We start from the raw sequence: 14,643 nt of genomic DNA, 5'->3' as shown, positions 1-14,643 counted from the left end.
GTTTTCTTTGAACAAGTGCCACCAGTCCATTTTTCCTCCCTGTCATTGATGGCGCTCCGTCGGTTGTTATTCCAACAAACTTCTTCCATGGCAAACCGGCATTCACAATGGCATCACACAGCTGGCAAAATATCTCCCGAGCGGTGGTGTGGCCATGCATTGGAATTACTGTGAGCAACTCCTCCATCACTTCAAAATTGTCATCAACACCACGGACATATATTGTGAGCTGGGCAGTGTCAGTGATGTCTGAACTCTCGTCAAGAGCGACTGAGTATGCATTGCAAAATTTGGCTTTCTCACGCAGTTGATCATAAATGTCACTTGACAGGTCTGAAATGCGCTCTGCCACGTGTTAGCAGAAAGGCTGATGTTGCTAAACTGACCTTTCTTTTCTGGACAGACTATACTTGCAGCCTGTAAGATGCACTTTTTGATAAACTCGCCTTCTGTGAATGGCTTTCCTGCCTTAGCAATCATCTCACTAACCACGTAGCTTACTTCGACTGCTGCATTATTCTCTTTGGTTGCTTTCTTGAATACATTTTGTTGCCTCAGTAGACATGTTTTAAGATTGGCAACCCAGTTGGCTCTCTCATCTCCCTGGTATTTTGCATACTCCTCAGCATGTCTAGTTGAGTAATGACGTTTGAGGTTGTATTCCTTGTGCACCGCAACTTTTTCTGTACAAATAAGACACGTCGGGTTGCTCATGTGCTCAACAAATAAATATTGCATCTCCCACTTTTCCTGAAATTGTCTGTGCTCGTCACCAACCTTTCTCTTCACTGCAGGCTTTGAAAAAGACATGATTGGGGCTGTGTGACAAGATCTATATTCATTCCACTTGCTGTCGCTCACGCAATAAAGTTTCAGTCAAGTGTTTAGCCAACCAGCGACGCACGGAGACGTAATTTCCGCAAATGCACGTCATTTCCGCTTTTTACGGTAACAACAGGTGCGTAGATTATGGGGGCGGGGGGGTAATGCGTTCCCATCAGATTTCGTCCCCACACCCCAGTCACAGGCAGACATAGCTGTAGCGGCTGCTACTATACACGCTTCTCTGTTCTAAGCACGGGGATCTGAGCCGTGTGAGCTGTGGATCTGCGCTTTGACGCGCTCCGATGCGCGCACAGTGGAGAGCCGAAAGAGGGAGAGCAGAGGACTCTATGAGGCAGCGTCATTGTGTGACCACGGGGTTCAAATGCTGCTGGCCACTGTCGGGGCTTTCACTGCCTTCAGTCACATCATCACATTTTTCTATACATTTTTGTGCTTACTTTGTGCCGGCGTGTTGGCTTGCCTGCGTTCCGGGACTTATTTGAGCAGATCCGGTACCTCTCGTATCGAAAAAAATATGAATATTAAAAAAAGTTTTTTAAGAAATGATTAAAATAAAATATAACAATATAATGTAATCACTAGAAAATTACGGAGCCCCTGTTGACATCGGTGGATGAATTACTAATTTGTGGCCACGCAATAACAAGATAATCTAATAAGTTATATATAAAGCTTTCTTAACAGCATCACAATTTCATAAAATAATAACAAATGCAGACTTCTAAGATGAACCAAAATAATTATGCACATCGTCATGTACAGTCTGTGGCTCGGTGCGTAAATGTCACCACCAGAGGATGAGGGAATTTAAATCATTAAAATTCATCCACACATATCAGGTGTAAATAATAATGTAAAACAGCCCAGACTGTAAAATGTAGATATTAGCTCAATGACGTGTTATAAACTGCTGCGGTTTAGAATAATCCCTCTGCGTAAAGAAGCTCCCAACACCTCACAGCGCAGCGTGTGCGTAAAGGAGCCGTGGTGTCCCTTGAATTTGCCTTCAATTTAACAAATGGTGTGTGTGTGTGTTCCGTTCGTTTTCTCCGCTGGACACAGAAGTCGCCTTTGCTCAAGATGCCACTTTATTAATCACTGACACAAAGACTGATACCGTCACTGCAGTATAGCCTAAATAAGTCCCACTGCATTGTAAGTGGCATGTGTGTGCTGTTTTAAGCGTCGTTTTATGTGCGTTCCGGGACCTGTGCGCTGTCATATGTACTTAGTGTTCCGGCACCTTGTGATTTACAAATAAAGCACTGGATACATCATGACCTGTGCGAAAGAGGGCGGAAAACTATGAATTTCACCCTCCTGCTCTCCGCGCATCCAAAGCCACTCTTTTCTCTCCCGGCTCTCTCTCTCACTCACTCTCACACGTACACAAACACACACACACCCACGACCCCGCCCCCCATGTCACTCACATGCATGCCGCATTCACTGGACAGGCACACAGTAGGAAACCAGAACATCATAACATTGTCCCACACAGCAGCTAACAGCGGGGTTGCTACAATATAAAAGTCGCGGGCCGCACTAACATTAAACTTTCATATTAAGGTGGGGGCCACAAAATATCGTCCCGAGGGCCGCAATTGGCTCGCGGGCCGCGAGTTTGAGACCCCTGATTTACATTGAATACAGTCACAATAATAATATTACTGTCTAAACCAACTAACTTCTTAAACTTCTAACCGTGGCCTTTTCATTAAAATAATATTTCCCTTTTATCAAAGATCCTCTTTCAGAAGGGTACTGCTTTGGGATGTTTGAAAAATGGTAAGAAACCAGTGTACAGAGAAAACCCATGCAATACGAGGAGGGAAATACCCAAAGTTCAGCTAAATTTAGATTCAATTGATTTCTGTACTAACATCTCCATAGCACCTTCGCTTGTGCATTCAATGGATCATTACTGGACACATGCAAATACACCATGACACATGCAACTACGTGACTTCACACGCAACTTCACCATTATACATGCAAACGCATCATTTCACATGCAGATGCGTACCCAGGAGGTGACTTGGCCTCATAACTACATTCGAGAGGACAAAGAGCTGAACATTTGATTTTGATCCAGTCAGCTTATGCAATTGAATTTTTTATTTTCTTTTTTACTAAAACTTAAAATAAGTTTATTTGTCGGTAAAAAAAACTTAATTCTAGATTTGAAGCTTTCGTGACTGCAAGGATTCATGCTTATAGGTTTTTCGATATTCAAAGACATCTTCATCAGCTCCTATTTTCCTTTTTCTACCTAACCGTGCTGCTTGTGGAGGGTGGCATGGTCCTTGAGTTTAAAGTTTACATAAAACAAACAAGTATAAACAAAAAGGTTATCAATCTCATGTCGACATAATTTATTTCAATTTGTGTCAGTGACATGGCCTAAAGGTAGCACGTTTGTCAGTTTTAATCTAGCAGCGGCCCTCATTATTTATTCTGGTGTAATAACCACAATACAGTAACATGGTGTCTGCTTCACAGTGGGCATACAAAATGCCCTTATGTTATTTACTAGAGTAACTATTTTAAAAAAGAATAATTTTACCAGGTACGGCCCATTGAGCTATATAGCTCTTTTCAGAAGCGACCTGGCCACAAGAAAAATCCACGCAACCACGGGGAGAACATGCTCACTCTAAATATACAGGCGTCAGGGCTGGGATCGAACCCACGACTTCCTCGATACCAGAGTGTAAGAGCCCAGAGCGTAACCCCTCCACAGGCCGTGGCGGAGTAGCGCAGTTGGTAGCGCCCTCGCTTCCCATGCCAAAGGTCGCGGGATCGATCCCCGCGTCCTCCACAGGCGAATATATTTTTTAATCCTTTATATTAAGTTCGATTGCTTGCTTAGGACCGTGCAAATCTTTCGGTCGTTTTTTAACCCACTTCCCGTGATCCAATCGAGCTGACATTTTGCACACAGACTCGTTGTGCGAGACAATTAATGTTCGAGAAAAAAAAGTTTAAATTTTTTTACACTTTTTAGGGAAAACAAATTAAATATTTAATTACCAATTGCTTAATGGTGTTATGCAATCATCTGACCCATAGGTGGCAGCCATCTCAAGCCAGAGGACGAGAGGACTCTAGCCGCCACGCATATAAAGGATTTAGAGTGAAAAACTTTGTTTTTACGGGTTATACTTGTTTATTCTTTATATGGTTGGCAAATGACACATTTAAAATCATAGTTAATGGAACCACCCGCTTCAATTTTTGTTTTATATTTTTATACAAAAAGTAACCCCAGTTACAAAGGTCAACGGTAACCCAGCCAATGACGCCAACTTTAATTATTTATAAAGATACTTCTTTACACCGACGCATGTTAAATGTTTTGTGGTATTGATAACAGTTAATAATCGTTGAGCAGAACCGTAAGAGATCTATGTTCATTACAAAAATAAGCAAATATTATTAACCTTTTATAGAACTCAGCCGCTTCCGTTACTCGTGCAAATGACGTCCGCAATGCTGATGCAATACAGGATCGCAATTCGCTGTCCTCGAAATTCCAAAAATGATTTATTTATCTGTGCGAAGGCAATCCATGACACTATTATCCAACAAACTTTAACCAGCCCGTCACAAACCAAATAAATAACATTTAAACTTAATATTTTAGAATATAAAAGATAACTTCCGCCCGAGATTCGAAGAAGCCGGAAGTGACGTCACGTCTTCAAAAAGGGCGGGAAAGCGTTGCCCACCCACCGCTCGCTCGCGGTCTGAGGGGGAATCGCGAAACCCGATAAAGTTTTAAGAACCGATAACCGAATAAACAAACAAGGGGACAATGTACATCAAGGCGATCGTGCTGGACGGCTTCAAGTCGTACGCCCAACGCACAGAGATCTGCGACTGGGATCCGCTGTTCAACGCCATCACGGGGCTCAATGGCAGCGGCAAATCCAACATCCTGGACGCCGTTTGCTTCGTGCTCGGCATCTCCAACCTGTCTCAGGTGAACCTAGTCTGGCACCAGGGAATGTGTGTTTGTGTGAACCTTGCCCGGTACCAGTAGGAGAGCGTGCGTGAAGAAAGTGCGTGTGTGAGGATAGCGGTAGAGTGTCAGACGGTGTCTCTGCGAGTCCACGGTGCGGTGTGTAAACATCGCCAGCACTGGGGAGACAAAGGCGGCCGGGCGTGGTGCTGGCCGCCCACCCGCTCGTGTGCCACAGTGCCGGCCTTCATAGGTGCTACTCGCTAACAGCACTTGCCCCTACAGTTTCTTCAGGCTATACGGGGGATCTTTGTCTCTGTGTGTTAACCGAGCCTGGTGCAGTGTGAGGGAGAGGGCGTGCTTCGTGCTGAGCATCTTAAACCTGTATCAGGCGAACCTAGCCTGGCCCCAGAGAGTGTGAGTGGTGTGTGCACCTAGCCTGGTACCAATGAGAGGGAGAGTGTGAGAATGGCGGGTGAGAGAGCAAGAGAATGAGCAGAGCGGGAGTGTGTACGTGAACCTAGCCTGGCACCAGGGTGAGGGAGAAATTGCGAGAAGTACTTGATTGTGTGTGAACCTGGCCTGACACGAGAGAGACAGTGTGCACCTAGCCTGGCACTAGTGTGAGGGAGAGTGTGTGCTTTGTGCTGGGCATCTTCAACTTGTCTCAAGTGAACCTAACCTGGCACCAGTGAGAACGAGAGTGAGGAGAGTGGGAGAGTGTGTGTGTGTGAACCTAGCCTAGCATCAGTCAGAGAGTGTGTGTGTGAACCTAGCCTAGCATCAGTCAGAGAGTGTGTGTGTGTGAACCTAGCCTAGCATCAGTCAGAGAGTGTGTGTGTGTGAACCTAGCCTAGCATCAGTCAGAGAGTGTGTGTGTGTGAACCTAGCCTAGCATCAGTCAGAGAGTGTGTGTGTGTGAACCTAGCCTAGCATCAGTCAGAGAGTGTGTGTGTGTGAACCTCGCCTAGCATCAGTCAGAGAGTGTGTGTGTGTGAACCTCGCCTAGCATCAGTCAGAGTGTGTGTGTGTGAACCTCGCCTAGCATCAGTCAGAGAGTGTGTGTGTGTGAACCTAGCCTAGCATCAGTCAGAGAGTGTGTGTGTGTGAGCCTAGCCTAGCATCAGTCAGAGAGTGTGTGTGTGTGAACCTCGCCTAGCATCAGTCAGAGAGCGTGTGTGTGTGAACCTAGCCTAGCATCAGTCAGAGAGTGTGTGTGTGTGAACCTAGCCTAGCATCAGTCAGAGAGTGTGTGTGTGAACCTCGCCTAGCATCAGTCAGAGAGTGTGTGTGTGTGAACCTAGCCTAGCATCAGTCAGAGAGTGTGTGTGTGTGAACCTAGCCTAGCATCAGTCAAGAGAGTGTGTGTGTGTGAACCTAGCCTAGCATCAGTCAGAGAGTGTGTGTGTGTGAACCTAGCCTAGCATCAGTCAGAGAGTGTGTGTGTGTGAACCTCGCCTAGCATCAGTCAGAGAGTGTGTGTGTGTGAACCTCGCCTAGCATCAGTCAGAGTGTGTGTGTGTGAACCTCGCCTAGCATCAGTCAGAGAGTGTGTGTGTGTGAACCTAGCCTAGCATCAGTCAGAGAGTGTGTGTGTGTGAACCTAGCCGAGCATCAGTCAGAGAGTGTGTGTGTGTGAGCCTAGCCTAGCATCAGTCAGAGAGTGTGTGTGTGTGAACCTAGCCTAGCATCAGTCAGAGAGCGTGTGTGTGTGAACCTAGCCTAGCATCAGTCAGAGAGTGTGTGTGTGTGAACCTAGCCTAGCATCAGTCAGAGAGTGTGTGTGTGAACCTAGCCTAGCATCAGTCAGAGAGTGTGTGTGTGTGAACCTAGCCTAGCATCAGTCAGAGAGTGTGTGTGTGTGAACCTAGCCTAGCATCAGTCAAGAGAGTGTGTGTGTGTGAACCTAGCCTAGCATCAGTCAGAGAGTGTGTGTGTGAACCTAGCCGAGCATCAGTCAGAGAGTGTGTGTGTGTGAACCTAGCCTAGCATCAGTCAGAGAGTGTGTGTGTGAACCTAGCCTAGCATCAGTCAGAGAGTGTGTGTGTGTGAACCTAGCCGAGCATCAGTCAGAGAGTGTGTGTGGACTTAGCCTTGATGCAGCTAATCTGGCTGTGACGGTCCCACCTGATGACGGAGACTTGTGTTGCCTCCGAAACGTCGTGATCTTTATTTTATTTTTATTAATTTTGATGTTTTACCTACGTGACTTTACCGAAAAAACCTAAGAATATGAATTCTTGCGGTCACGAAAGCTTCAAATCTAGAATTAGCCTTGTACCGTTTAACACGTAGAATTTCGCGACCAATATCAATAATACATGTTTTTTTGCGTTGGATCGAAAGGTTTTGGGTTAGATTGATCGTGAGAGTGTGTGTGCGAACCTCGCCTGGCACTATGGTGAGGGATTCATATTCCTGGTTCTTTCGGTAAAGTCACGTAGAAGGGAAATAAAATAAAACATAAAATTCTCACGACGTTTTGGCCACAACGCAAGCAGGTGAAGAATCAGAGCTGTCGAAAAGACAGCGTCTTAATGAACACTGCTAAGCTTGGCAGCGTATTTTAAGCTGGGTGGGAGGAGGAGAGCGCCTTGACAAAGGAGTTTACATATCAACAGAGGAATTTAGCATATTGATGACATGCAGATATGGGGTTAGTCACTCCTTGCGGAATGTGTAGGCGGTGGGGGGTCTCAAAGTCATTATGCTCGTGTGTTATGTAGGATTGGCAGTAATAAAGGTAGGTAAATTTTAATAATAAAAAACTGCGGCAGCCAAACCACCGCGTATCAAGTTAGTGCATTACGTGGAAAAAAAAGAAAGGAGTTTCTAAAGAACTATAAATACCATAACTATCATACAATAAACCGATGTGAAAACAAACCCTAAATATAAACTACATCAATATAATCAATGTACTCAATATACTTTCCAATAAGCTGAGCTAAGTAACTGGGTATACACTACACTATATAATGAATACCATATAGTGAACCGATAAAAAACTAAAATATAAACTACATCAATATAATCAATATACTCTCTAATAAGCTGAGTATACATGTCAACAGAGGAATTTAGCATATTGACGCTAAATAACTGCAATTACCACTACTACCATACAATAAGCCGATGTGAAAAAACTAAATATCAATATAATCAATGTACTCAATAGAAATGTATGGTGAGGGAGTTAGTGAACCAAGCTAGGTACCTGTAAATGAGAGCGAGTGTGAGGGTGACCCAAACGTCAGGACATTATTATACAGTGTAGCCCAAAGTCAGGTCACATTAGATTATTATTATTGTACAGGGTGGCCTCACATTAGGTTATTATTGTACAGTGTAGCCCAAAAGTCAGTACATATTGGGTTATTATTGTAATGGGTTCCGGAGACACTTGTAGAGGTAACTTCTTTATTACAATCCAACACTCCAACACTCCAACATTCCAACTCTCCAACTCTCCAACAGTCCTGATACTCTGTTCCAGCCTAGGTACACAGCCTAGGTACACAGCCTAGATACTCTACTCTGGCTACGCTCTGGAACTCGCCCTCACAAGGTCGTAGAGTCGGGAGTTCCAGAGTCCCACCACTGGCCCTCACAGCGTCCCAGGGTTCTCAGATGGCTGTCTTGGGTCTTGGGTCTTGAGCTACAACTGGCCCTGATCGTCCAGGGAGCTCCCCTTTTATGCCTAGTCCCCAACGAGGGATGGGGCCGTGTGCACCCCCAGATATCCCACAGGGCACACACAGCCCCCCCCGTTGGTGGCCCAAGCGCCTGGGCCGCCCAGGGTCCCAGAGCCCCCAGCAGCCCCTCCTTTCTTATGTCACTACATTATTATTGTACAGTGTAGCCCAAAAGTCAGTACACATTGGGTTATTATTATTGTATAGTGTAGCCCAAAGTCAGTACACATTGGGTTATTATTATTGTACAGTGTAGCCCAAAGTCAGTACACATTGGGTTATTATTATTGTACAGTGTAGCCCAAAAGTCAATGCACATTGGGTTATTATTTTCCAGGGTGGCCCAAAAGTCAGGATACAGGGTTATTACACAGGGTGGCCCAAAAGTCATGACACATAGGGTAGCCCAAAAGTCAGGACACATAGGGTTATGATTATACATGGTGGCCCAAATTCAATTGGTCTCCGCTCGATAAGCGAACATTTAGCTTGTTTTGCTTACAAATGGGTCTGATTTGCTCGTTGTAGCGAATTGTTGTAGAAAGAACACTCTTTAAGCGAGACGTGCCTGTACGGGGTGGCCCTAAATTCAGGACACATTGGGTTAATTCGTATATTTGAACACATTTTCAAACTGACTTTCATTATTAACATTATCAGAATGCATGAATTTTCTTTTGAAATTAATTTACAGGTGTAATCTTTGAGCATTCTCTTTCTCTCTGTGCCTCTCTCTCTGTCTCCTTGTCTCCCTGTCTCTCTGTGTCTCTTCCTCCCCCTCTGTCACTGCCCCTCTCTCTGTAGGTGAGAGCAGCAAGTCTGCAGGAGCTGGTCTACAAGAACGGCCAGGCTGGCGTTACAAAGGCAACCGTCTCCATTACATTCGACAACCGTGACCGGAAACAGAGCCCCCTGGGGTTCGAAGGCCATGCGGAAATCACCGTCACCAGACAGACACGCACACCCTTGCCTCTACTCATCCACTCGCTCACTCACCCGCTCACTCACCCACTCGCTCACTCACCCACTCACTCGCCCACTAACTCACCCACTCACTCACCCACTCACTCTCACTCACTAATTCACCCGGAGAGAGAGGACCACGCGGAGATCCCGGTCACCAGACAGGGACGCAGCGCTTTAAATGTATCTGTGTATTTGTGTGTGCGCATATATATGTACGTGTGGGTGGGTGTGTCTCAGTGTCCCCTTGTGTCTCTCTGAGTCTTTGTCTGAGTGTCTTTTCTGTGCAGGTGGTGATTGGAGTCTTAGTGTCTCTGCATGTGTCTGCTCTGCCTGCCTCCTCTGTGCAGGTGGTGATTTGCGGCAGGAACAAGTATCTGATCAGTGTCTCTTGTGTGCCTCTGTGTCTCTGCGTGTCTCCTCTGTTCAGGTGGTGATTGGCGGCAGGAATAAGTATCTGATCAACGGGGTGAACGCCACCACGGCGCGTGTGCAGGACCTCTTCCGCTCTGTGGGCCTCAACGTCAACAACCCCCACTTCCTCATCATGCAGGTACCTCCTCAACATCACCACTAACACCACCATTACCACCATCATCACCACCGTCATCACCACCATCATCACCATCAATGTCAACAACCCTCACTTTCTCATGCAGATACCTCTTCAACATCATCATCATCATCACCACCATCAACGTCAACAACCCCCACTTCCTCATAATGTAGGTACCACCTCTACATCATCAATATCATCAGCATCATCGTGCAGGTTAGACTATTATCTTTTGCTCATGAAGGAGATGAGTGGTGAGTGGGTGGTGAGTGAGTGCTTTCTTGTTTTGCAGGGTCGCATCACCAAGGTTTTGAACATGAAGCCTCCTGAGGTGAGGCATTTGCCCTTGCCACCACTCGCCCTTTCCACCATTCACCCACTCATCGTGTCCACCCCTCACCACTGCTCACCCTCATCTCCTCACCTCTCCAGATCCTGGCAACGATTGAGAGACTGCAGGGACTCGTAGCTCTTCTCCTCACCTCTGCTCCTTACCTCTCGTCTCCGCAACTCTTCCCACAACTCCTCACCTTTCCCCACATCTCTCAGTGTCTCTTTTTTCCTCAGCGTCCCTTCCTTTCCTCAACCCCCCTCACCCCCCTTCACCTCACCCCAGATCCTAGCGATGATTGAGGAGGCTGTAGGGACCCATATCTCTGCTCCTCACCTCTCCTCACCTCTCCCCAACATCTCCTCACCTCTCCCCATGTCTCTCCTCGTCTCTCTATTCTGTCTCCTCGTCCCCACCCCTCCTCGTCTCTCCTCCTCACCTCTGCCCCTCACCTCACCCCAGATCCTGGCGATGATTGAGGAGGCTGCGGGGACCAGGATGTATGAGAGCAAGAAACTGGCAGCGCAGAAGACTATCGAGAAGAAGGAGGCCAAACTTAAGGAGATCAACGACGTGAGGGGACCTCTCGCTCACCACCTACGCTCACCACCTACGCTCACCACCTACGCTCACCACCTACGCTCACCACCTATGCTCACCACCTACACTTACTATGATCCACTTGCCACGAGTGACCCCTATGATCTCATGACCCCTGTCTCCATTTTTCCAGGTTCTGGAGGAGGAAATTTCTCCAACGCTGGAAAAACTCAAACAGGTGAGGCACCGACACTTGCTTAACACTGGCAACTCACTCGCCACCCACTCGCCACACACTCACCACTCTCCCCTCCCGCTTCATCCCCAGGAGCGCACCTCCTACCTGGAATACAGCAAGCTGTGCCGGGAGCTGGATTCTCTCCGGCGCCTGGTGATCGCTCACCAGTTCTTCACGGCGAGCCAGGGCCAGGAAAACGCCGCTCTGCACCTCCAGAAGCTGCGTACTGATGAGCAGGAGGCGCGAGAGGAGGTAGAGAGGCTGGAGGAGGAGGAGAAGAAGAGGGAGGGAGAGCTGCGGGAGATGGAGAGGAAAAGGGACAAGGTGAGGATGAGTTGGGGGGAAGAGGAAGAGGGGGAGAGAGAGGTAGGGAGGGAGGGAGAGCTGTGGGAGATGGAGAGGAACATGGTGAGTGTGGGTGAGGGAAGGAGAGGGGGAGGGAGGTGATGTTAATAATGTTGATGATGGTGATGTTGATGGTGTGTAGGAGGCAGGAGGGGATCTGTCCTGTGTGGAGGAGGCCCTGACTCTTTGCGCAGTGTGCCCACGCCAAGGTCCAGAGTGTGCTCATGCCAAGGCCCTGAACCAGGCCCAGTCGTGGTGATGATGATATTGATGGTTATGATGATGGTGGTGGTGATGTTGATGATGGTGTACAGGAGGCCGGAGGGGATCTGTCCCGTGTGGAGGAGGCCCTGACCCAGGCCCAGCGTGCCCACGCCAAGGCCCAGAGCACCCTGGACATCCGCACAGAGGCCCTGGCTACGGAGCAGGCGCACAGGGAGCAGCTGCTCGCTCACATGCAGGAGGTACCTCCTCGCCGACCTCGGTCACCTCCCTAACTCACCTCTCTCTCACCATGTCTCTCTCTGCAGGCCACATCTCATCCAATCTTTAGTTTCAAACGTCAATTCATGTTTTACTTGTGATATTCAATAAAAAAAATAATTTAGGTAAACTACCGCGATTAAACTACCCCAACATCTAAATACCGCCCCCCCTAAAAAAACCTTATTGCTGCGTTTAAAACAAGTATTGTTATGTTCAGATAATATGAATCATCGTATTACTGATATTTAGAGAGATAAGTGTTTTGTGACCAGGTGTATGGGGCTTGGGTGGTCTGTGGAAATGTTCTGCTGAGTGGTCCGCAGGCCAAAAGCTGTTTGAGAAACGCTGCTCTCGACGAGGTGAACTTCACCTCCGGGCTCGCAGGTCGTGTCTCGCTCACAGTGTCTCCCCCTCTCTCGCCCCTTCTCTGCCCCCAGGACGCCAGTGCCCGCGACGCCAAGCGCTCCCAGGTAGTGGCGCTGGAGGCGGCGCTGGCGTCGGCGTTGGCATGCTCCCAGGAAGCGGCGAGGGGCCTGCAAGAAGCTCAGGCGCGCTTCGCGGCGGCCTCGGTGGGCCTCTCGGAGGATGGGCAAGGCGGCCACGCCGCCACGCTGGCCGAGCAGATCCTGAAGTGCCGCCAGGAGGCCAGCCAGGCCCAGACTGAAGCTGCGCAGGCAAGGGAGGAGGCCTCTGGGCCTACTAACTCGTGCATTCACCCACCCGTTCTCATTCGCCGTCCTGGAGTACCCACTCGACAACCCGCCCCACCCCGTGCCCCCCAGGCTCAGATGAAGCTGTCCCACGTGCAGCGCGAGCTGCAGCAGCGCAAGGCGGAGGAGGGCCGCACCACGGAAGCCTACACTCGCGACCAGCAGGCTCTGTCTCGCTTGAAGACCCGAGCCCAGGGCCTACTCAGGGACATGGCCGCCCTGGGCTACACGGGTAACACGGGGGGTGGAGGAGAAAGGGGAGAGCGTGCAGGAGAGAGTAACGGAGGGAGGGGAAGGGAGAGGAGCGACTCTGGGTGGGGGGTGGAGAGGGGCGACGTGGAGGGGTCAACGTGCTGCGCTACTACGAACCCGGCAACCCGAGTTTGATTCCCGCTCACGGCCAACACCAGTGACAATTATGTGATCCCTCATTGACCTCCCCTAAGTTGACTCGGCCTTAATTGAGTATCTGTGAATGTCACCATCGAGGGAAACGGGAGGTCTGGTGTGGTGCTGGCCACCCACCCCCTCGTGTACCACGCAGACCTTAGCAGCACTTGCCCCAACACTGTTGAGGCTATATGGGGGAGCTTTGTCTTTGAGTCTCTGTGTGTTACTCTTTGGTTTTTTCGGACTCTTGTGTTGCGCCCGAAACGTCGTGATTTCATTTAGTTGTGTTCATTTATTTAATTAAATTTTTTACCTACGTGACTTTACCGAAAAAACCAAAGGGTATGAATCCTTGCAGTCACGAAAGCTTCAAATCTAGAATCTCTGTGTGTTATTATGCGAGTGGGAAACGGTGGTTAGTGGTTAGCATGCTGCGCGACTATGAACTCAGCAGGAAACCCAAGTTCGATTCCCGCTCACGGCCACCACCACAAGTGGTAATGGTAACGGCAGCAATTATCTGAACAATCGGTCCTGGGCCTCCTCCCCAAGGCTCAACTCGGCCTAAAATGAGTACTTGGTGCAGTGTGCAGTAAATATCGCCACTGGAGCAGCTGTGTGTGGCTGTTACCATGGAGACATTGGAGAGGCGAAGCTTAACTACACTATAAACTAAACTATATTTATTTTACCAGGTAAGGCCCCACTGAGCTATGTAGCTCTTTTCAGAATCGACTTGGCTATCAAAAATGATAGCTCAACGAAGTGGCTTATCACGTGGAAATTTATAGCATCCAATACTCTAAAGGGTGATGTTGATTCTAAATGTTGAATGGAAAAAACTGGAGGTCTCGGAGAAAAATCCACGCGACCACGGGGAGAGAAACGTGCAAACTCCAAATATACAGCAGGTGTCAGGTTTGGGATTGAACCCACGACTTCCTGTACACCAGGCGAGGTAGTTAACATAACAGGCGGTGTCCAGCTGTAGAGGGGCAGCTGTGTGTAACTGTTATCATGGAGATGGTAGGGAGGCTAACAGGCGGTGTCCGGATGTAGAGGGCCAGCTGGAGATGCTGCAGAAGAAGATGAAGGAGCTGGCCGCGGAGGAGTCGGCGATGAGAGAAAAAGTAGACCGGGCGGTCGCCAGCATGCCCCAGCTCCAGTTTGATTACCGGTGGGTGGATGTGTTACTCACCTGCTCAATCATTTACCCATTCACTTGCTCCATCGCCACCACACCCCAGCTCTAGTTTGACTACCGGTGGGTGGGTCTGTTGCTAGCTCACTCACCCACTCGCTCATTCACCCACTCACTCACTAAACTACCCACCCACTCATTCACCTGCTCGCTCATTCACCCACTCATTCACCTGTTCGCTTACTCACCCACTCGCTCATGGTCTTACGCGCTCACTCATGCGCTCCCTCACTCGTTTGCTCGCTAACTCACTCGCTCCCTCACTCACTCGTTCACTTGCTCACTCACACACTCACCTACCCATTCACCTGTTAGCTCGCTCGCTCACTCGCTCACTAACTACTCTCCCTCTTTTCGTGTTGCCTCCTCTCTCTTCAC

General features: G+C 48.5%; 1 protein-coding gene across 1 annotated transcript; it reads left to right on the top strand.

Moving 5' to 3' along the window:
- The first annotated feature begins 4,459 nt into the window (after positions 1-4,459).
- On the top strand, positions 4,460-14,317 carry LOC133362274 (structural maintenance of chromosomes protein 2-like). The gene is made up of 11 exons (XM_061581201.1): positions 4,460-4,831; positions 9,310-9,456; positions 9,896-10,021; positions 10,317-10,355; positions 10,818-10,928; positions 11,089-11,133; positions 11,224-11,457; positions 11,793-11,942; positions 12,402-12,638; positions 12,747-12,906; positions 14,124-14,317. The coding sequence occupies exons 1-11, from the start codon at positions 4,664-4,666 to the stop codon at positions 14,315-14,317; spliced, it is 1,611 nt and encodes a 536-aa protein (XP_061437185.1). The 5' UTR covers positions 4,460-4,663.
- Positions 14,318-14,643: the final 326 nt, after the last annotated feature.

Source organism: Lethenteron reissneri, unplaced genomic scaffold (genome assembly GCF_015708825.2).
Source record: "Lethenteron reissneri isolate LAM-NWPU_2019-01 unplaced genomic scaffold, ASM1570882v1 scaffold_1419, whole genome shotgun sequence".
NCBI classification, from domain to species: Eukaryota; Metazoa; Chordata; class Hyperoartia; order Petromyzontiformes; family Petromyzontidae; genus Lethenteron; species Lethenteron reissneri.
This window is presented reverse-complemented; position numbering and strand designations above follow the sequence as displayed.